Source organism: Gymnoscopelus microlampas, assembly GCF_963454915.1.
Source record: "Gymnoscopelus microlampas genome assembly, chromosome: 8".
Taxonomy (NCBI): domain Eukaryota; kingdom Metazoa; phylum Chordata; class Actinopteri; order Myctophiformes; family Myctophidae; genus Gymnoscopelus; species Gymnoscopelus microlampas.
In genome coordinates, this window is record NC_139945.1 from 37,712,717 (window position 1) to 37,738,211 (window position 25,495).

The 25,495-nt window shown below is 40.1% G+C and overlaps 1 protein-coding gene across 1 annotated transcript in view; it reads right to left on the minus strand.

The window, feature by feature from the left end:
• Nucleotides 1–6,052: 6,052 nt before the first annotated feature.
• Nucleotides 6,053–25,495, minus strand: part of gbe1b (glucan (1,4-alpha-), branching enzyme 1b) — a 96,503-nt gene continuing 77,060 nt past the window's right edge. Inside the window, exons 15-16 of the mRNA XM_084063812.1 lie at nucleotides 17,812–17,929; nucleotides 6,053–8,136 (exon numbers count right to left, since the gene is read on the minus strand). Coding sequence (XP_083919938.1) covers nucleotides 8,074–8,136; nucleotides 17,812–17,929 — 181 coding nt within the window. The 3' untranslated portion in view covers nucleotides 6,053–8,073. The remainder of the gene's footprint in view (nucleotides 8,137–17,811; nucleotides 17,930–25,495) is intronic.

Below are 25,495 nucleotides of genomic sequence, written 5' to 3' on the forward strand. Positions count from 1 at the left end.
TTAGAGTACATTTTGATGCAAATAGTACTTAAAAATTAGTAATTTTAATTTACTCAGGTAAATTTTGAATTCCGAACTTTTATTTGTAAAGGAGTATTTCTACATTCTACATTCTACATTAGTACAACATCCACCACTGAGCTTAGGGAATGAGCCTCCCTCCCTCCACTGGAAGTAACCTACATCCACCACAAGATGACAGTGTTTACAAAGGATTCCTGCAGTCACCACTGGCACATAGCACCCTTATTTTTAACTCTATGCACACACACACACACACACACACACACACACACACACACACACACACACACACACACACACACACACACACACACACACACACACACACACACACACACACACACACACACACACACACACACACAGTGAGTACTCACATGTTTTACTTAGGTAAAAGTATCAAAAAATAGAAATACTCTGTTACAGGTAAAAGTCCGGAATTCCATTTCCCTCTCCCCCCCCCCCCTTTTTTTTCTTTCTTAAACAGTATTTGCCTGCGTAAAATCATAAATATTAATTGAGTTCTCATATATGCACTCAGCCATGCTCTGTAGACTGGGTCAGTTTTCCAAAAAGATTGACCCCGAAGGCAAATTGCGTTTTAGGGGTAGGCCTACTGAGTTTTGATGAAATTGAAATCTGCTGTGGCCCATGTATGCTCTGTGCCTCAAAATTGAAAAATGCAAGATGGCCATCACCACTGGGTTGACATTCATTTAAACATGTCTTTTTGACAAGGTAGAAACATGATATTTTGGGCTACATGGGCATTTTCATATGTAAATGGAGAATTCAATCCCATATTCTGATACAGTGTGAAGAAAGTACTACATAGGCTATATTGTGCAAATTATTTGTCAACTAAATAAGATCTAAAGCAGGGTGCGTGGTATTGTGTTCCTACTGTATATGAATACCTACAAAAGGGTTAACCTGAAGGCAAATTGTGTTAAATGATGGCATACTAGGTTTGTAGGTGTAGGCCACTGAGCTCAACTCATCTTTATGGAAATACATATTTGAAAAACAAAGTAAGGAAATTATACACCTGGGATGGATCAACCTGCAGGGCATACATCAGATTTGAATTCAGCACCCTCAATACCCCTAGACAATCATATAGCCTATGACATAAATTAACACAAATTGCCTTCAGCATGTTAAATATGCACATATTCAGAAATTCTGCTGAGTCTACATCAGACCAACAAAAAGGGCTCAAAACATTTAACTACAAATATTTAGATTGAGAGACACTTATCTAAAGAGCTTGCATTAGCTGGATAATCACTCCATCTCATCATGTTCTCTTTAGCTTTGAATATAATATGAATCCTACATGCATCATGGCAGTGAAGAGGTCCAGTAGGTCCATTGTAAACTAGTGCTCTGTCCCCTTATTTATCAAACAGTAACTGCATTCATTATTGGATTTGTGACTGCTACTCAAGCTGTGGGCCTTTTCTGGACAACATTGGATGATTCAAAGTCTAAGACGTTAGACTTGAAGAAAGAGGAAGATAAAAGACATTTTGGTCATCAGGAATCCTAAAAAAAAACAACAGTGGTGGGAAAAGTACTCACATTTCTTACTTAAGTAAAAGTATCAATACTGCAATGTAGAAATACTAGAAATACTGTTACAAGTAAAAGTCCGGAATTCATAATTTACTTGAGTAAAAGTACAAAAGTATTGGTATCAAAATGTACATAAAGTACCAAAAGTAGAAAGTAGTCATTATGGAGAATGTCCTATTTCAGGTTTTCAAATATATAAAATCTTTTGAAAATAGCAGATCTACAAGCTCATGTGTTGCATCTCGGAGCATTGTGAGCTTGTAGATCGGCTATTTTCAAATGGCCGAAATGTATATAGGGCTGAAGTGGTTAATGTATTTTTTGTAATAATAATCCAAATCTGCAAAGTAACTAGTAACTAAAGTTTTCAAATAATTCTAGTGATGTAAAAAGTACAATATTTGCCTCTGAGCTTTAGTACAGTACTTGAGTAAATGTACTTAGTTACTTTACTCCACTGCACGAGTGCACATAGGCCTACATGAACCGAACCTGGGCCTTTGCGTATACATTTTGACACACTCAAGAGTTACATTAACCACTTAGGATTTTTCTTCGATATCTAATCCAGGAGGTAAATCTCAGCAAATCAGAAGGTCAGAGAAGTGTAGAGCTAAGTGTTATCTTCACTAGAACAGAGGACCAAGGCACCAAACACTGCACTGCTAGAGATTAATTAATGATGCACTCAGCCTGCATGAAGGGGATCAGCCTCAATAACTCAACTGTCCGCATACACAGTGAACCCTCCAGTGTTAATTAAGTGTGAGCGTAAAAATATAACCAAATTGACCTGTAAGGGTCCACTTGGTTACATTTGTACACTCTCTGAGGATTTTACTGTGTAGGTTAATACTTCATCCAGCTTCATCAAGAGAGTTAAATCTGCAGGACCTGATTGTTCCAGAGCCTAAGGCAATTTCTCATAGCATTATGAACAGATTCTCTTCCTTAATCTGCACGTTCAAATAAAAAAGAACTTATCATGACAATGTACGCTGACCGTAGCTCTTCATATTTCCCTAAACAAATAGTACATTTAGAACAGTGTGTCATTATTACAGTTCATAACACATAAACTGTATTGTAGCCTACACATTTAAAGGAGTAGATCACCAAATAACTCATTTTCTATCAATTACACACCCCATGAAGCATTGAATTCTTGGAGATGTTTTAGTTTTTGTCACATTCCTAAGCCAATAATTTGATTACCGGCGGCATGATGCTAATGTATCCGATAGGAGACTCAAAGGTGTCTCTTTGAGTCTCCTACCGGAAATACACCCACCCGGTCATCAAAGTCTGGCTCAGGAATGCGTCCACAAACAAAAAAATCTCCATGAATTCAAGGCTTCATGGGGTGTGTTATTGATAGAAAATAAGTAATAACTATTCCTTTAAGAAGATATCAAACAACTGTAATATAATACTAACATGAACCAACATTAAGAAATAGCCTATGTACCAACATTAATAGTAACAGTAAAAATAATACTTACACTACTGGGAAATTATCACTTCCATGTTTATATTCACAGAAAACATTACTGTACCACACAATGGGGCAGAGAGGAAAAATCCATCACAAATGCATAGGAAGCTTCATCTGGAGTAAGTAACAAGTAACTTGGAGACCGAAGGGGAGAGGAAAGCAAAAAATAGAAGGTGCTTGTCACAAAGCTCTGGAAATCCAGTTTTTCCCCTATCTTTTACTTTGTGACCCATAAACTGATGCCTATGGCTCCATGTTGAAACCAGTCATGGTTATAGGGGATTGAAAAAAGGCTGCTCACAAAACGTTCACTCTTGCAGGCAAATCGGACTGCAGGAATTGAGTTGCGATTGTTTAACATGCACCCAGCATAGCACAGTCAAAATCCATATTATTCCACATATGAGAGATTGGATCATTAATGAGGAGATTTCAGTATTCATCCATATTAATACATACATACATACATTGTGAGAAATTTGATTTAACCCAATTTTGCACATCTTGATTTTCCCAGGCCCAGAAATGTCTGTACTGAGACTCTCAGTATGAAGGGGGAAATCCCAGGACTACACATATAGAGCATCCTGTCATCTAACTTTCAAGTGTCATTTTCTTCATAATGACACTTACAAGCCCTTGTAGTGTAGCCTTACTCATTTGCCCCGAGTCGTTTCACTTGTCTCATCGCCTTAATACTGTATCTACCAGAAGAACCCATGCAAGTACCAGCAGGGAAAGGTTGTGATCTTGTGGAAACTGGATGTTTTTTTAATTTCTAAGGATGGCAATGTTGATCTGTGAGTCGATCAGTGGGTCAGTCTGTCCACCACTTTTATCCCGACAACTTATCTCGAAAATAGCAGGCTGGATTGGCATGGAATTCTTTGTGCCATTTCATGCTTCTTGGAGTATGAACTGTAATGATTTTTGGTGGCCCCATTGTCCTTCCTCTAGTGCCACTCATTTTGACAAAATGTCAAACTTTGCTCACAAGCTCATAATTTAATTGCCAGATGCCCCCCCCCCCCCCCACCACACAATGCTTTTACCTAAACCTATTTTTTTCTCATTTCAATGCTGACAAATGAGATCAGTTCAAATCACTTTAGTCTGGTAGAGTGTAGGGAGCAGCATTGCCTGTAGGGACCACTAATGGGGCTTTTAAACTTAAATAGTCTTGTTAAATTCTTATTTGTGCCAGGTGTTTCAGTGCTGTTAAATTATAAAAAATGCTGTCCACAGAGTGTATTTTTAAAAGTTTAAATTTTTTCCACCATTTTTATACTTTATTTCTAGGTGTGTGGAGAGAGAGACAGGAAACCAAGGGCAGAGAGAGAAGAGACATACAACTGGGACTGGGAGACTCCAATTCAGGTCCTCGCAGCTCACAAGGAGCACATGGTCTTTGCAGTAACTGTCTGAGCCACAAGGCCCTCCTGTCCCAGGTGTGAATCCAAAACACTAAATGTGTTATTTCAAGATACGTAGAGGATATGCTGCCCATCTGGACATGTACAGTACACATGGGTCAGTCCGGGTCCTTGGGTTTATTGAAAAAGGAGCAGCAACAAGAGGCAATGTCATCACAGCCAGATGGAATTCTGGGGTATGAATGCTGAGATGGCTCCATGTACAGCCTCTCAAGGCTGACCAATGACAGTGGGTTGGAACAGAACCACTTTGCGCATGTCATACCCAAATTCTGACTCAAACAAAGAAATATCACAAATATCACACACAGGGTAGAATTGAATTGTACTGCAAAATTGCTGAAGGTGTCCATGTTTCCAAGCAGCAGACTATACGGTGAGTCATAACTATTCTATAGGGATACTGAAATATAGTGTATAATGTTGTATTATCCAACCTTATATACTTTATTGACTGGAGTCCCCCAGGGGTCTGTAGTCTGTACTAAGACAGCTCATTCTCCCCCTATACCAAAATCTAGCAGAAAATAGCCGATTTAAAAGCTCACAACTTTTCACCAAATGTTCACCTATTAGGACATGCCTAGAGTAGGGATGCTAGAGTTCATATGGTTAATGACATGCCGTACATATTACATACCTCTATTTCACTGTCAACCTTTCAGCATGTCTGTTACTCTTCATTCCCAGTGCACAGCCAAATGACATTACTCAGTGTAGGGAGAAAGGAAACAATCTGTTGAGCAGCCTACCACTGCTCTGTCAGTCATCCATTAATTTATATGCATAATATTATCTTTTATTATTATAACTTGTAACAAACAGGGGTAATGTATTCATACATTAATAAATATGCTACCCACCACAGTATAACACTATAACATCCCTATGCTAACATTCAGCGAAAATAGCAGGTCTCCGAGCTCACGCGTTGCACTGCGACATGATGCGAGATCGTAGATTGGCAATTTTCTGAAAAGATATTTAGTGTGGATTGAAAACAGGAGGGGGCCTAGTAGAGCCTTTGGGGATGCGGTCAACTAGGTATAGGGTTTAAGTGGTTAATTGATCCATTTGTAATTCCATTTGGTTATATTTGTTCACTCTCAAAAATTAAATTACACTGAGGATTTTACAGTGCAGATTCACAGGGTCCATGGTAGTCACCATGGTCAATATCATCTAATATCAACTCCAATGAATGTGTATAGAATACAATTGAGGCCTCTAAAGTGGGCGTTCTAAAACCAATTCTTGTTGGTTGCAAGTGGCACTTCAGATCTTGAATGCCACAAGATCTGAAGACTGAAATGACTACGCCGATTTAGTGGCATTGATAAATAAGTAGGAACTCACATCAACATAACAGTTTTTGTAACAGGTACTCCTTGGCAGGAAAATTGAGAAAAAAACACGCACACCTGCTTTCAAGGACACTCAAACCCTCACATTTCCATAACAGTGGGTTGGAGCAGCACCGCTGGTGACACTAGGCCCAGTTCATCCACACAATGCACGTGGGCAGACATAGACACTATTTTAATGTGATCAGTCACAATAAAAATGACATCACACAGCAGTTACTGTGTATCAGAGTCAGACATCAATTTTACTTTTAAGAATAAATACAATTCATTTTGGCAGAAGCAAAATGACAGTGACACTGGGTCAGACAAGAGAGCTGATTAAACACTCCACTTCAGGCTCACAACTGGGCTCTTTCACTCACTTGAAATTTATGCAAAGTGTTCCTCTCTATGCTTTTCAAGAGGTGGCAAAAGGCTTATTTTGAATGTTTGGTGTTATACAAAAAGAAGTGATGTGCTCCAAGATACCTTTGTTTAAACACCGGAGAATGGTCCTGAATATAAATGCCTTTTCTTTAGCAGCAGGGATGGCAGATCAAATCCTGCCATATGCTACATTACACTGGTGTAAATTGCTCAGAACTTGCAGCAATGCAGCGGGTTTAAGTCACAGTATTACAGCATCCATGGCAGTAAATCAAGACATTAGATTTTATATGGGACAGACAAAAATGAGCTTGTCTCTCTGACACAGTGTAACATTGCTCTGATAAAGATGAGCACCAAATACTTAAATTTGTCCAGTAACAAGTCGCAAGTTCAATGCACAGCTGACATCTTATCTGACTTTCAGAAGAAAACATTAGAACATATTTATTTTTCTCCAACATTAATACCATTTGCAATAAACTGAAAAAGATGAAAGCACAAAGCCCACATGAAAGATCACATAATGACACGTCTATTGTGTGTGTGTGTGTGTGTGTGTGTGTGTGTGTGTGTGTGTGTGTGTGTGTGTGTGTGTGTGTGTGTGTGTGTGAGAGAGAGGGGGGGGGGGGCAAAGCAGTTGTAAGACAGGATACAAAGTGACCTATCACAGACAGACATTCTTAGATAGCATTCTATTTTAAATCCTCCACGGCCTTACTACACAAAGAAATCTTCTTCCATGAATAGAATGGCACCTCTAAAGTCCTCCAAGCAAAGTCCTCCAAGCATCATTCTCTGTGAATAGGATTACACTGAACTTGAACAGTCAAAATGTTTTCATCCGTGAAAGCTAGTGAGATGTGACACACGGACACTACATTACATTTTTGCAAAGGGGAACAAAGACAAAAAAAAAGACCAAATCACAACCGGTGAAGCACACCATCACCTATGTAAATTAGGTGATTTGATCAAATTGCTTCAGCAGCAAATTGCTGGCTTAATAAGTAGGCTTTAAATGACTACTTAAATGTTCCCTGTAGCTGCATAAATCTAAACATTACAACTGTTTTAATGTAGCTACCCACGGTGGAATATAATTCAAAGCAGCTCATTACTTTGTGCAAATTACAATATCCTTATTCTTACAATACCCCACAGTTTGCATTAACACTAATAGAGTACAAGTGTTTAAATACCCAGAAATGTTTTCTTTTTTTCCAGTGCAGTGCATTCAATACATACACATCTTTTTCCATCAAAAACAAAAAACAAACATGTTTTAAGTGCCATGACGTTAGCATTTAAATACAACACAACCAAATCAAAATAAAGTTTCATCATGCAGGAATCAGTGGAAGGAAGTGCAACGTTTTATATGTTAACCGTGACACAGTTACTGGTCAAGCGCTTCAGGTTATATGCCAATTCAACAGAGCCTGTAAAAGGACTCTGGTTAGCGGTGGATGGACTCAGCAGGATTTGGAGTACAGTAATAGCATCTAGCCACTGGGTAGGTTGGACTCTTCCCAAATGAACGTACAAAAATGACCTGGATCTGTTATTAAAACAAGGTTGAATTTTGACCACTAGAGCTGACACAGCATTTACTGTAAGGTTGCCTATGGTGTTTTTGTAACACATGGGGGAACTAATTAATTCTAAAAACTAAAATAAATCAAATAAATCAGAATAAGTGCTTTTGTGCAGTGTGTACGTGGTTGACATGCAGAAGGCGGCAAATTTCTTTAACACTCCGTTTGAGGCTGTAATCCATTCCTGATCCCAGTCTCTGCGGAGACTATCACTAATAACAGTAATCTATCTCCTCGTTGGCCAGGACAATAGCTGTTCTGCAGGGGAGGTAGACCTGGGAGAAAGACAGGGAAGAAAGCAACAGAGTGAGATGACAATAAGTAAAAGTTCTTTGAGAAACTTTGAGAAACTTTACGTTGTGTTGCGATGCATTGTGAGCTTGTAGATCTTCTAGATATTCCCACACTTTTAAGACGGTTACATTAAGACCTCTGGGTGGCACTGGAGTTAAACAACCAAACCAATGTGTAGACAAAACAACAACAATCTACTGCTACAACCCTAGATTATGTCAATGAAATGGAGCACGCACGCACGCACGCACGCACGCACGCACACACGCACACGCACACGCACACGCACACGCACACGCACACGCACACGCACACACACACACACACACACACACACACACACACACACACACACACACACACACACAGATTATGGATTATTCACGATCAATATAAAAAATTGTGTGAATCATCCCCTGTAGGCTTCAGCAACTCCACTTTCCTCAAGGAGTAAATAATGGTGCAGTGAAGTCGGTACTGATCAATGAATGAGTCACACATACTTTGGCACTTCCTTTTCACATCCTGGCTATGTTGTAAATGTAAGGAATTCGGAGAAGATAACGCTCACTGCTCTGCCTACTGATACTTCAGAAGTTCCGCTGAAAGGAGAAAAACATGGTGGCAACGTCAAGAAAGAAAAACATTATTCAACATATTGAAGGAAATGTTCTCGGCAGACGTCAAAACACACAGTACAAATAATTCCTCGGGAGGAAAGTAGTTCAGAATAGTGCATCTAATCACGCCTTTGATCAATCCTATTTTTATTCACAGTCCAGAGTGTAGTTCAGAGGCAGGGGATCCACTGTGTATAGCGTAAATCGCTTTAAGATTCATGCCAACCAGACACAAATGTTACTGTATTTCCCCATAGAAAACACAAGACTGAAAAGAGAGCACGGCTGTAAACAATTCAATCACCCCCTGAACTCCTCAAGCCGACCCTCTGCTTCAGTTGTTACGTGTGGAGCGTGGATGTGTTTCTCTGGCAACTGTTTGGCACCGAGGGAGGGGAGCATCTCACCGCTCAAACACTGACACAGGCATTGGTGACTAATTAAATAGTCACAGTGGGAGAGTCTCCACGCAGCAGCACCACGGAGAGACCGAGGGCCGCAATGAATCATTGCACTTGTTTAGACAAAAGCTACCACTGTGTCTAACCTGGAATATGTCAACAGCTTTTATTTACACCAAATGGATGGACAATAGTGACAAATTCTAAATCAATCTTCGATAGGGCATATATACTGTATATAGGGCAGCACAGAGTCCCAACTGTTAGCAGTACAATCGCATCACATACATTATAATTAACATTTTAGTAGTCGCTATCATGAAAATGGAGTCACAAACGATCTAGGGCATTTCAGGGCAACATGCACACCTACAACCTTGAACACAACCTTACCGCATGCCGCCTGTTCAGACTAGGCAACATTTGAAAGGCATTTACAGTACATTGTAGTAGGTTATATAGTACTGTATATCCTTTGAACTGGACACAACAGAATCCTCTAGTATTGTTATTGTGACAATTTGATAGCACAGCCACGTTACTATGACTCAGACATAACCACAAACAAAACCTATACGTACATATATACGCATATCACTATGACTCAGATATAACCATAAACAAACCCGATACGCCTATCATGTGCGTCATGTGCATACTATATATGGGACCGACCAACTTTTACAACACAAATCTTGTATGGGGGTCCCTGGTACAAAATATTTTCAGATGGTGGTCCGCGGCCAAAATAATACATTTGGGGGTCCATGACATGAAAAGGTTTGACAACCACTGTTCTAGTCAAGAGGAGAGGCTATTACTGACTCCCATCAATGTTCAGATATGCTACTAAAGGTTTCATGAGGTGCTTCGCAAGAATATATCATGACGAAAATTCACTCTACTGGGTTTGTGTTTCCTGACCCGACTGTTGGTGAAAACACTGGCTTCCTATCTGTGCTTTTTCAGACTCTAGATATATAGGCCTACTACTGTCTGCTTCTGAAGTATCTGTATCTGTTAAAGGAGCACCCCACTAATTTTCAACCTTTTTTTCATAACATTTCTCCTCACTAATGCTCTTTATAAAGTGGCACCATTTCCGTCTACTCACTCTGTGTCTCATTGGTGGGCGCAATGGACAGTTCAGAAACCTGCCTACCAACGGCATCTTTAATGGAGATTCCAAGATAATAGAAATTATAGCCTTGGTCTTCCTGGAAAGTTAGAAGAAGCTATTGCTCTTGCATTATAAAGAAAAGGTTGACATCTTGTTTGAAATGTTCTGATGTCTCAGTAGCACTGCTCTAAACATGTGGAGTTATTGTTAGTAAGAATAAACAGAGACGCACCCGGCAGGAAGTGGACTAAGAAAGGGGACGAAGCCAAACCGAGTTCCTGTTTCTACACACAATAAGAGGCGGTGCCCCCAAAGGCAACAGCAAGGGGAGAAAAAATGTAACACCCCCCCCCCCTTTTTTTACCGAATGGGTTCCCAGATTGGAAATGACCATACCACTGATGTGTCACTGGTAGGCAGGTTTCTGAACTATCCACAGCCCTCTTCTGAGACACAGAGAGAGTAGATAGAAATGGTACCATCTTATAATGAACATTAGTGAGGATTATGAGACCCTTCTACAGTATTTATTAATTCAGTGCATAGACTCCAACATTATAGTGGAGTATAGCAAATACAAAAGATGAAGCATCTACGCAATGAAAAACAAACAGCAATTATCTGTTTTGTAATTCATCAAGTAGAAATAAGTTACGGATCTCACCGTCAGTGGATTTGAACGCCTGATGTATGCTCCATTGTACAACAGCAGACAGACAATAGCAGATCTATAAGATCTTGACAAAGTATGTATCGGACTTAATGCATAGGCTCAAGCACGTTTTGTTGAACATTGCCATGCTCTCATCTATTAGAAAGTTGAAATTATCAGATGAGTTTATGACAATCTCTGCTTGCTGAGCTGACATTTTATCTCCAATGAACATGAGGATATTGAGACAAGCTTTATCAGAGTGCAACGTTCCCAAGATCTACGCAGCTCCACCGGCTGTCATTGGACACAATGAGAAGTTGTTGGGTCTTTCTGGTAGATCATATAGGCTGTCCATATGCAATTCTCAATCGCTTTTAGTTTCTCATTATGTTTTTTCCACAGAGCAGCACTGTTATCGATTGCCTTTTGAATAGTCTAGTTCAGACATTATCTGATGATCATTATTTCTTTTTACTTTGACTGCAATCATCTTTTTCTCCGCCTACTTTGAATTGCAAATATTCAATTTTTAGCATGGTTATGCTCTGAATATGAATATTTTCATCAGCCACAAGTTATTTTACCTAATATAGTCTTTTTAGGATATTAATCACAATGTACTGTAGCTGGCAGTAAAGAGAGTTTTTGTTATCAAAAGTTGAGAGATCTCAACAAACATTATGCCAAGGAGATTTGTGACACCGAACCCAATCACCAGGGTAATGTTATATTTATCATGGACCCCTTAAAGGAGTACTGTGCAAGTCCCCAAATATCGATTTTTAGCTTTTCACCGGAAGGCGGAAGCGTTTCAAAAAGCGTTCTTTTTGTTGTTTTATACTATCTGCAGATCATTTCTCTTAGCCAGTGGACCTTTAGTTACCGTGAGCTGTGTTTTCTTTTGCTGTTGTTTTTCCATCTTCAAGTCCTATAATACCATAAAAACAGCATGAAATTCCTTTCAGTTCCGGGACAAACAAGAAACCGGTGCATTTCCGTTTCCGTTTTCCGGCCGGATGACGTCATTTTCACGTCATTTTCAATAGAAAATATGTTTATAATAGGCTTTTGGGGGTGAAATTCATGGAATGGGTGTAAGATATAAAATGTAACTATAGTTATTTTTAGCGGTGCCAACCGCTCTATATCTGTGTGTCCGGGTGTCCGTGTGTCTGTCCGGGTGTGTGTCCAATAAACAAACATTGATGACAACATCAATACGGGGCTCATCAAAGGCACCGCTTCCTTCACACAGGGTGTGATTTTTTTTTAAAGTTACCTAGTATTCATTTAAACAACAAACTAGAAATTGCCTAATTTGTAATCATAATAAGCCCTATTGGTTTCTTTTAGACTTTGTTTACCACTGGTCTCCAAAAATGAAGACCATCAAACTATCCTGTCCAAACAAATCACACCTAATCTGTAAGTGCATCGTTCTCAGCATAGACAGTAAAGTTCTCAGACATTAATTTACTTAAATAGGAAGGAAACCAATACTGCTGCACCATTTTACATAAATAATGAAACCTGCATGGCTTGAGTTGTTTCATCAGTGTATCATGACATGGAAATGTTAGTTCCTTTTCACCTCAATACCTTGCGCACGCACGCACGCACGCACGCACGCACGCACGCACACACACACACACACACACACACACACACACACACACACACACACACACACACACACACACACACACACACACACACACACACACACACACACACACACACACACACACACACACACACACACACACATAATGTCTATAGCCTTGAATAGCTGTGTTCATGGTGGGTTTGATGGGGGTTCTGCTAGTGCTAGGTTGTTAATTCTAGTGCACCGGGGTGCTAGGTTATCATTCTATGGTATCAGGGTTATTCTATCTTCTCAGAGGTCAAATACGGTAATTAACAGCTAGAAGGCTTCACTGCAAGAAATCGTGCAAAATGTCCTTAAACCTTTTATTAATATTAAAAATGGTAGCCTTTAAGGAATATCGCTTTTAGTATTGGGTTTGCAGTCAACCTGAAGTCTAAAGGAATAACAAGTATACTGTTGCCTAAACCGTGAACCATGCTTGATGCTGCTACATATCAGCATGATACCCTGCTGTCCGGCAGAAACCAGCTAACTCCAAAATGTTAGGAGGTTTTGTTCATCATTGATAAGAACAGCTGAATGGACCTCCAAGCTCACAATGAGGTTGGAGGTCAAAAGGGGGTGGAGCCTGGAGTCAGCAAAACCAGCTAACTCCACCGGAGTTAGCTGGTTTAGCAGAAAAAGGGTGTTCGATGGGTGTTCGATGGCCCTGATTTATGGAGAAAAAAATTAAAACGTAAATATGTAGTTAGCTGGTTTCTGCCGGACAGCAACGATGACATAATCACGTGTGTCATAACATTGCACTGTTGCTCCCTCCCCCTCCCCCTCCCCCCAACCCTTCCCTTATTTTGTTCCTTTTGCACTCTGTAAAATCCTGAGGGTTAATTTAACTCAGAGAATGTACAAATGGAACCAAATGGACCCGTAAGGTTCCATTTTGTGTTGTATATGATGATAAAGAGAATAGGGAAATCTACCATAGCTCATTAGTCAAAAGTAAACAGCAAAGTTCTTGCCTATTAAAAATAAAAGCCAGTAGACATATCACTCCTAGGATGAAAATGGGACGGATCAAAGCACTAGTTTTGCTAACTTATTTGAACCCGACAGTGCTGGCAGAGGATAAAGAGAGCAACTGTATGAGTAAATGTAGAATCCATTACTGTGTCTGTCTCCAGCCTGCAACATCATAAAAACTGTCCCCACCAGAGATGTGAAGCATATTTTTTAAATAGTTATCGTAAAGAATATTTTTTTATATAGTTATCGTATTCCAGTATAACGGCCAATTAAGAAGTTCACGTTTAACAATATTGGTGTTACACATGTCAGCTTTCAGGTCTCATTCTCAAATACTGAAATACTTCAAATCATTATTGCTGATCGTACCTTCCATATTCGGACACACTGGAACTCAGGAATTGATCAGATGTTAAAGAGTTGAGTAACAGTTCTCTGGAGAACTTTTCCTTGCCATGGCTGGCAGATGTACAGTACATTGTTCTACTAGGATCGTCCTATTAAATGCATTCGAAGCCTGGCCAGAGATGCTTTCTTTGAGAATATGAGAACTTATTATCCTTCAATACCGAGGGAGCGGAGGCCATTGGCAGACGCTTTAAAAATATTTATGGGAAGACGTTTGCGCCAACTTCGAAAGTTGAAAATAAAACCTTTTTTGCACCCCCCCCCCCCAGAGGCTCTTGTCTGATTATTGCTGTCATATCCAGGTAGGCTGGTGGGAGATGGAGAAGAGGCTGTGGTGTGCAAGAATAAAGCCTTAATGGGCACTCTCCATAAGCACAGCAAAAGAAAATGTCCAAAACCATTACATTTCAGGAAAAAATGAATAAGAATATGGGTTCAGGTGGATCCAGTGTAGTTTAGTCACAATCTCTTATATTCTCTTATATTTTTCATTGATTACATATAACACTCACAGACAGACCTAACCATGGGCCTCCGAACCACTTTCAACATGGCGTACCTATTTGGGCATGACACTACAAGCGAGAATCTTCAACATTTAGCAAATAGCAGATCTACAAAAATAAAGTAGCGCAAATACTGTAGCAGATCTACAAACTCACAACACATCACAATGCGGCGTGTTGTGAGCTTGTGGATCACCTATTTTTGCTACTTTTACGTGGCACTGTATGCAAAAGTATTAAAAAGGGCAATAATTTATTAATAATACATTAAAGATGAAACAAGGAGATAGAAGGTTTCTGCCCAACAGCAACAATAGTGACTGGTACATCTCCCCTGCTTTGCTGCCCCACCCCAACCCCTTCTCTGCTGCCTCCAGCCCACTCTCTTTCATTCCCAGTGGTGGAAGAGATACTCAGATGTTTTACTTAAGTAAAAATATCAATACCACAATGTAGAAACACTCAGTTGAGTAAAAGTCCTGTATTAAAATTTTGACTAGAGTGAAAGGACAAAAAAGTGTTGGCATCATAATATACTTAAGTACCAAAGCTCACAACGTGTAACCCTAAACATTGTAGATCAGCTATTTTTCAAAAAACGAAGCTTAAATATTAATAATCTAAATCTGCAAAGTAATTACAGTAGTAACTAAAGCTGTCACATAATTGTAGTGGAGTAATATGAGTGCAATATTTGCCTCTGAGATATAGTGGAGTAGAAGTTTAAAGTATCAAAAAAATGTAAATAGTAAATGTACCTAAAAATTGTACTGAAGCACAGTAAATGTACTTAGTTCCATTCCACCACTGTTCATTCCCCATGCATCCCTGACAGTGCCAACATTAGCAGATGACTTGTTAACTAAACTTCACATTTTGGCCGGGAGAGATGACGGGGGAGGAGGGGCAAAGCGTTGGTGCTTGAATTAATAAGAGAGTGAGAAAAGATGTAAGAGAATGTGTAATTTCACTCCTTCACTGACGAAAGCTGAGCTAATACCGTGGAGGGGGAAGAGGCTTTTAACCACGGCAAACTGCATCTTAAATAATGCTGAAAATAATGCTTTTAATGGAAGTGGGAGAACATTGCCAAGTATGTTTCTGATCCATTACTGTATTGATTCCAACTCTAAATACAGAGAGATATTCTCTCTCACCACTACAGCCAGCACTTTTTGTGCAGAATCAGATCCCTTCACGATACCTAGGTGAAGTTCAGCTTAGGTTCAGATAAACACGACTTGCGCTTTAGCAATTCTGGTACTAAACCATATATCATAGACCGCCAATAATTAATAGACCAGTTTACAGATATCAATATCCTTAAATTAATTGGATTAATTCAAATAAAATCAACGTCAAATCATTTTCGACCTTATTCATAAACATTACTGCCTTTGGGGCCTTCGGCATGAAGGGGAAAAAACTACGTCAGGGAAAATAGGGTTGCAAACATGAATAAAGTCCTGGAGCGCTGTGCTTAAAATGCATATCAGTGTTTCTTTCTATATTTCAAGGACCAACTTATTTCATGCCATTAGCCTTCAGCAGTCGATGATGGAAGCCCAGTGGTTTCACTTGCCCTGATATTTTCTCCCCGCAGTGAAAGCTGTGCAAGTTTCAAGAGTCAAACAGATGAAAAGGTAAGTTCTAACACTATGAATAATGCACATTGTTTGCTGGAGAAATCTGAAAGTGCAGTATATCAGATGCACCTCAGTCTCATGACGCCGGGACAACGGCCAACTAGAGTAGCACAAAACATGCATGCCAAATGTTATATTCACAAACACAGCCTCACAGCCAGTGGAGAAACCACAAACAATGGGTTCCATCCCCAGTTACAAGGAGCTAGCTGCCTTTTTTTTTTAAATATACTGTACCCATACTGGATCATTTTCTTGAGGCTACATTAAAAGCTAATCATATTAATGAGGAAGTCAATAAATTATAAAACAATGGTTAAGCTGAGAGTCTCAGTGGCATAAAGCCAGTGCTGGCAGCCACCAACCCCAATATTTTTTTCCTTTTTCGCCTTTTCTTTGCTACGACAATTCACCAATTAGCACCATACTTGTAGTCCCCTGTCACTGCTAACACTTACATTTGGTGGTGTGGGAGGGGGTAGACAAGCACGTGTCTCCTCTGATACACATGAAGTTGCCAGCCGCTTAATTTTCTGCTGACAGTCAGGAGTTTCACCGGGAGGGCGTAACGCATACAAAGGAACGCGCTGTCCCAGTTGGTTCCCAAGCGATGGTTTTGAGACCCATTTTTGGTTCGCAGGCTCATTTGTATCGGTCGTGAGTAAATACCTTTTTTGTTTCCTACAACAAAAAAAGTCAAACCTATTTCAAAAGAATTTCAGAAAAAAACAAACAAATATCACAAATTTAAAGAAATAGTGAAAATAGCAGACGCAACGCATTGTGAGCTTGCAGATCGGCTACTTTCACTATTTCAGAAAGAGGGCTAATGGTTCATTCATAATGTATTTTTCTAAATTTGGGATACACCAAATGTATCTTTTGGATCTCAAGCGGAAATTGTTTGGGAATCTCTGTGCTATCCAACCTAGTTCTACTCGGTGAGACCCCCAGGAGGTCATCCACAGAGCCTAGTCCCTCCACGTACCAGAGCCTCCCCCGGTCCCGGCAGAGTAGTTCTGGAGAAGCGGACTGAGCCGGGAACCTGTCTTTCCCTAAGAGGACTGACCGTGGGTAGCTACTTATTTATTCTCCCTGCTGAACAGGCGCCCTGACCAACCTGTAGGACTCACTAATGCAGCAACAGAGATCACCCTCCCCGCCCAGCTTCCCACCCTCAAACGCTGACATTTGTGATCATTAGGGCTGGACAATTAACCGGAAATATATCGAAAGCACTATTCACACTTGAAACATAATATCGTCGCTGTTGGGTGGAAACCTTGTATGTAACCTACACTGTTACTTTTTAGGAAATGGGGAAGAAAATAGAACCTGTGCTCCAATCGATCCAATGTTGTTCAAATTAATCACCACCACTTGTTATTACGTTTCATTGGTTCAACATTTACAAAACCCAAAGACACACTTACCCTTATACTTTCTAAATGTTTTAAAGATAAAATAGCTGATCTACAAGCTCATAACACGCCGCTACTTTTGTCTTGTACGTTGAAGTACAGAATAGGGCATTGATTTACAAAATATACATACATACATCAGTGAAATATGGTTTCAACGATGAGGACCAAAATCACAGACAGACACTTTCATATGTCTCAGTCACAGGAAAACTGTTTCAGTTGGCCTATGAATGAAAATATTTACCAGCATAGAGTTGGACTGGCCGTTGAAGGGCTCAGCCTCTGTGAAGAACTCTGTGTTGTGGTCCAGTCGTCCGTGACCGCCATAGACACTCTCATCAGTGTCCAGCTTGATTCTGTATCTGACAAGGACTGGAGTTAAGGAGCACTGGACGGTGTACAAGGCAAAACAGCCAGGATGTTACAGTGTTAGTTTTTGTTTAGTTTATTGCACTTTTTAAAAAACATTTTTTTTTACATATGATAAAAACAAAAAATGGAAAAAACTATACTATTATATGGAAAGGAAAAAAAATCAAAATCAAAACATGATGTGCCGGAGAGGCCAAAAAAACCCAGATGGGCTTGTTGAGTGGCCTTCCTAAAAGCTATCTTTAAAGCTTAGAATATATCTACAACAATAATAATAGTAATAATAATAACAAATATAGAAATGTCAAAATATCCATAAGAAATAGAAATATGACTATACATATATATTTATACATACACATACCTGTATATTGTACACACACACACACACACACACACACACACACACACACACACACACACACACACACACACACACACACACACACACACACACACACACACACACACACACACACACACACACACACACACACACACACACACACACACACACACACACTGATGAAAACAAAATGGACAAAAATGTTAGGGAGGGATTAGTGGAGAAGAGATCCAGTAGAACTAAGACAAGTCATCGACGTGGTTGCAGCCCGAAAATAGGCAATCTACAAGCTCAGTGCGACGCGTTGTGAGCTTGTAGATCAGCTATTTTCGGCATGCAGCTAAGTGTAAATCAGCCATTACGAAGTCATCATGGACCGTCAAAATACATCTTAGTCTAAATCAACAGTAGATTTAGTTGGCAAAAATCTAGACTAAAACATTTCAGATGACTAAAATATGACTAAAACTAAATTATATTCAATAATATTCAAAAGACTATAACTAAAACGAAATCATAATTTGCTGTCAAAATCAACCCCGGGTGCACAAGAAGACCTGAGATGAAAGATATACTAAGAGGCACTGCTCAGGAGTGGTCACTAAGTCACTATAAGCACATTTACTCTGTAAGTTCTGTACTTTGAGTACAAATTTCAAGGTACTTTTACCTTAAGTGAGTATTTCCATTTTCTGACACTTTGTACTTCTAATCCACTACATCTCTCAGGCAAATATTGCACTTTTTTACTCCACGACAATCATTTGACAGCTTTAGTTACTAGTTACTTTGCAGATGTACATTAGATTATTAACATAAAACCTGCATTAACCAATTAAGTTTTATACTTTGCCTATTTGAAAATAGCAGATCTACAAACTCACAACGTGTCATGAGCTTGTAGACCTGCTTTATATATTTTTTAAATTGACAAATTCTGAAAAATGTGATTACGTTTACTTTGGTACTGTATGCTTTTATGCAAACACTTTTGTACTTTTACTCAAGTAAGATTTTGAATACAGGCCTTTTAACCACTTAAACCCCAGCATCTGTATTGTGGGGAAAGCTTTTGCTGAAAATAGCAGAAAAGACACTAGTATTGAGCCCTGAGGGACTCCGGTTACCCGGATGGCGTTTGAGTGGTTAATTGTATTGTAATATTGTGGTTACTGTGGTACTTTTTCCACCACTGCTGCTCAGCTGCTTTCTATTCAACACAAGCTGCACATCCATGTCACACCTCATCCTCATCACACCAGGACACTCCACAGTGACACAGGAGATGATGTCCAAGATGAACACAAACAGAAAACAAAACAACCATTCATCCAAGGAGCGTGCCAGTCTAGCGTATTAAATTCATTACATAAATAATGCATTTCATCAAAAATGGATCGAACTAAACAAACTTAATAATTCACACAATCTCTCTCTTCTCTACGCAACCAGGGTTAAATATCGCCACTGTCGAGCAGAATCCTTGTATCTCCTATAATTCATCTTTCTTTTTTTTTATCATAAATTGTAATTTATATTAATTCATAATAGCAAAAGTTGCAAAAACAGATGATCTTCAAACTCATAATGCGGCATGTTGTGAGCTTGCAGATCTGTATTTTTTGCAAATCTTTTAACAGTTTTTGAAAGTTTTTCACCAACGGTATAATGCCAATCACAAAGTTAAAGTTACACACAAAAGCATCAAAAGTAGCAGATCCACAAGCTCGAAACGTGGCACAAAGCGACACGTTTTGAGCTTGTAGATCTGCTACTTTTTATGCTTTTGAATTTGAATCCTTAAACGGCTTTGGACATATGAGGTTTCCACCCGACAGAGACGACATGACATACATGTATGTCATATACTGTAGGAATTGCCTCCAATCATGCATGAAAAAAAAAGGGGCATTCGCAAGTGGCTTTTTCTTCATGCTATTGGCACAATGCCTGTATTGTCCCAGTGAGTTTGGAAAGGCCATGCTGACCGATGGCTTGTACCATGGGATCTCTTCTATAAGTACTAACTGCAGAGACTGTTGACATTTAAAAAAAGAAACATCATTTAAAACAAACAAAAAATGTTTTACCATACTTTAGATTAACCATCCTAATAAAATGTTATGCTATTGCTTTTAATTGTGTATTTTACCCGTTTCATTGCTGTGTGATATTGGTTGATTTTGATATTGTATGCTGTCCTTTTACACATAAAAGTTTATTTCAAGGCCCACTGTACATCTGGATGGCATACTGTAACTTGCATCTATCTACAGTAAATATGCAACAAGTACTGCCAAAATTATTTTCATGGTTTGAGATTAAAAATCAAAGAGAAATTCAAAGAGAAAATCAAAGAGAAATCAAATTCACACAGGGCTCCCGTAGCACAATTTCCACACATCATATAATGTAGAGTCAGAAGAAGGGCCTGTGTGCATGAAACATCACTCAACTCTTTCTATGGTGCATGCAAAGCCCTGCAGTGTACGGACATTTGACTCCTTCTCTTGGATTCTCCAACATTCTGTTCAGCACCTTCAAAACAAAATACCTTTTTTTGCCACAAAGGTGAACGAAAGTCTCCACCGTGGTGCAGCCGGCTTTGTCGGGCGTCTATGCGAACACAATTGGCCCGTGTTCGCGGGAGGGAAGCCGGGCGGTGAGGGATGTATGTACTCCTACGGGCTGGGGGGCGGCACCCGTCAGCAGGGAGTGTTAGGCGGGAGGAGTAGGACGAAGGCTCTACGTCCTCCCGGTGGGGGCTCCTCACTGGCAGGTGAGTCAGTAGGATACAGCAGCAGGGACGGCACAGAAATGTGTGTGGGGAGGAATCAATTGTCTTAACGAATAAATTGGGGAGAAAAAAGGGGATTAAAAATAATTGTCTACTCTAAATTTTAGGGGTAAAAAAAGAAAAGTAAAAAAAAATGTGAATGAAAGTTAACAAATGAACAAAGAACAAATGTTTGTACACACGCTTGCCAGAGGTAAAGTACTCATGCCCTCCTTATTCGACAGTCAATAATGTGCTGTGCCTTACATGAGTAGCTTGATATACCTTGATTTTTAAGTACCCCCCATAACATCTGTGTAGTGCATTATTTGCGTTTGGCTGGGGCAGTGAGGAGTGACAAAAACCATAAGAGAGAGAAATCAGACATGCAAACAGACCCCTAATTGGATCGGTGAATAATCACCTCATCTCCCCATCGGCTATGCTCCGAGGTCTGAGTGAGATCTTCCAACATTGCCTCATTCTGCCCGAGGAAAAGTCTGCGTTTGCTGCCTGCTTGTCTGCTTTGATAGTGATGATTAAAAAGAAGTGCTGCTCTGTGCATTGTTTCTGCCAGGGCAGAAGACCTGCTCCCTCGTCTCTTTTCTGCCTCCACTTATTGACAGAGCAAACTCATTTTGTTAGAATAACTATCAAAGAGGAAATAAGAAGTAATCTCTCAGGGGTGCATATACGGAATTTGGAATCTGTTCTATTTCAAAGAAAACAAAATAGTTAAGATCCCAACATGGACTTAGTAGAAAACTGTATACTAATTTGATAAAGCAAGGAAAGCCTAACAAACATTTACTATGCTCATACCTGTACATGTGTCTGTGGACTAGAATTGAATTGGAGAATGTCTGCAGTTATTCAATGTTCCCTGGCAAACTACTCTGTAGTATGGAAGTGAGCTCCAGCACAAATTGGTAGTTGGTGGCTTTTGGCGATTGCATCTTTGGTAGTGTACAGATGGCTGGTACAACCAGCTTGCAGTATTGTAATCAATACACGGCCTTTGTGAATAAGTGGGATCATTTAAGAACAGTCAATTGCCCAATGAGCTGAAGGCATGGGAGGCAGTCCAGAGCATGGAGATTGGAGCCATTGAAAACCTGAAAACAATCTGGCCATGATCGTGATTGCAGACCAAGCCACCACTTAGTTTCTCCATCAGGCTGTTTTCTTGTTTTTTCTCCCCTCGCTTTATGTATGTAATAACAGCCTGTGGTACTTTGCGAGATGTGAGTGTGCACATCTGAATTGTTATGTTTTCTCTGTGATCTTTGCTCAGCTATAGCTAAAGTCAAATGAAACCTAAATAATATATCACTTTGCAATTTGGGCAGCAGTTACAAAATCTCATGATGCAGTATCAAGGTGCATTAGCCTATCACCTTTTAGATGAATTTCAAATTTGTGCTAAAATAATAATTGATCATGCCTGGGTCCTATCTCAGCTAAAAGAGGCTGAGGACGATGTGCAAGAATAACTAGAACTGTGCACTCTGTGGAGCATACAGTATATCTCTGCCAGGCCAGGTGACCTACCCAGGGCTGTGTGTGTGGCCTACTGGCATCTGCACACAAAGTTTGGTACCGATTGGTCCAGCGGTTTGTGAGATTAGCTCCAGACAGAGACACCACAGACTCTCTCATAGACGGCTAGGCTAGACTCGCCATAGAGCCACGCCATTAAAATAAAAAGTTTGCAGTCTGCATTGTTTAGAGCAGTGATTCCCAAACGGTTTAGCTCAAGACCCAAAAGAAAGTTTGCCCGGGACCCAAACTAGTGAAAATAGCAAATCTACAAGCAAATCTAAAAACATAATCTCCGCTCCTGGCCTTGGGCCTGACAGACAGAATGAAAATATTTAGAAACATCGTTTTCAACTCCATATTCACTGTATAAATGGCTTTAAAGTTACATAAAAAGTGTGACTTTTGCTGTAATTTTGTTTAGTTAGACTTCATGTATAATATGCAACATTACAAATGGCTATAGAAGTACTGTTGTGTGGAGAATCGTTACCTGATAAACCTGCAGCTGCCTAATCGCACAGTGCACATCAAAGACCCATCTACCCAGACAGGTAAAGCCTTCAAGACAGGATCCAACTGGGCTTTCAAATACTCTAACCCGCCAGATAAAGCTCACTGCCTGAGAAATGTGTCCATTGAGAGAGAATAGAATAGACAACATACTGATGGTTTGAGTGCCTGTCCAAGAGCTGATGTCGACTGAATTTTAATGGCCGACATTTTTGGTGAGGTCAGCTCTTTGCTTTCCCGCTTGAAAAACGAAACAAACAAAAACAACAATGTTCTCAATAGGGAAAAGAGAACACAGTAAGCTCATACAAATGAATAATCTTCTTCACTAGAAGAAACTGAAAAAAACTGTACACTAAGCATGCTTCTAGCTAAGGGCAGTCTTCTAGCTAGGACCATGACGACAATACATAAGGAGGCTGAGAGAGTGTACAATGTGCAAGAATAACACAGTTCCATCTGAAAACAAAATGCACAAAAAAAGAGGGGAAAAGAGCTGTGGCGCTGTTTTACAGTTGTGTTCTACTATCTCTGGCATCTTTTTTTGTTTTTTAGTTTTATTTTCTCCCCAATTTAGTCGTTATGACAATTACCGCTTGAACAATGAAATACGTGGTCCCTGTCACTGCTTACCCCCTCAGTTGTCCTGGGGAGGGTGTAGACAACCATGTGTATCGGAGGAGGCACACAGGCACACTCTTCTTTGGAGCAGACAGAAGTTTCACATAATACGTTATCTCTCAAGAACAGATCCAGCTGCGCTTGGATCTGTAGGGAGCCGTGTTGACAACCCATGCACATTGGCTACAAGTGGGCATGCCTTCAGATCAGGTCAGGCTTTACTCAATCAAATGTAGTGGGCGGGATTTACATGTGTGCGGCTCGTTTCCCACTGGAAACAAACTGAAACTCATTTAAAAATAGCGTCCTCGGAGCCGACAAAACCACGGAAAGTTAGTAACATTTTAACTTGCTCTTTCATCATAGAAACAAGTGGGCTTATAACCAAAACGATCCATGTTCTTTGGGAGAAATGGTGTTAGTGTTCCGTGGACAAATATTGTTAGTGGGAATGAAAAGACCAAAACCCCGGTTTCCTGTGAGCATGGGTCCTCCGTACAGCTCAGCCCAAAGTCAAATGGAAATGTGAAAAACAGCAGAGGGCGCTGTTTTTCCTTTTTATTTGGCGATGGGTTCCCAGATTGCATAATACGTAATACATGCGGAAGAACATGCTATCCCTCCCTGAACAGGCAACCAGACCAACCTGTAGGAGGCGCTAGTGCCGCGACAAAGAACATAATCCCCTGCAGACTTACTCACAAATGTGTTCGTTGAAGACCACAACTGTGGTGGGTGAATACAAAAATAAATAAATAAATACAAATGCATTTTCTTTTATAAAAAATGGTTCTGTTCGGTTTTAAAATATAGGCATTTTAGAGAAAGATTTGAGAGAACAGGCAAAAAGAAAAACGTACTTCTGAGATCCAATACATGAATGTGAAAAAAGGCACCTCAACCTGGTAGCCTATTGGTATAAATTATGGAAATTGGGGGAAGAGACGGTGAAAATGTTATGTTCGTCCAACCAAATTATATGCATATGACAAACCATAAAATAATGCACTTGCTGAGCCTCCAAGGCTCCAAATGAGGACAGCCAGACACGCTGAATCGATTTTCCAACGGTTCACAACATGCTCAGTCGCGCCCAGTTATCTTTTTCAGAGGCAATGGTGATGAGGAGTTTCCCAGTGACACGCCTGACCCTCGCACAGGTATGAGAAAGTTTAAGGATGTGACGGCCGAGTTTAATGAAAAAGCGCTTTTGGATTCTTTGAGCTTGTCTTGTTTACCTCCCCTGCCTCTGAGTGGCACTTTCATCTGTCTTCTTCCCCTAATTGGATCCTCTGCACACATTCCCATCGGAGGATCTGCATCTCCTCGCACACACACACACCACATTTACCTTCCTCACACACTGCACATTTGCCCGTGTGTTTTCTGCTTCTCTGTATAATGACAGCCAGAGCTTTGCCCTCACATTTATTAGCATTTCCTTTCCTCTCACCCCCCAATGCGTGCGCGTGCGCGCGCACACACACACACACACACACGCACACACGCACACACGCACACACGCACACACGCAGTCTGAGGCCTCTCCTTAAATATCAAAAGAATGCAGTGGGAAGGAAAAAGAAGCGAAACCATCTAAATGAGAATATATTCTCAAACACGATGGAGGAGACACTGTGCAGCAAGGCCATAAGCAGTGTGCCCAATTTCTCACACCAACACAAGTAGTGAGAACCTACAATTAGTGCAATTCCAACTGCCCGATGGTTTAGGAATTTTATTAGATTAGATTAGAAATCA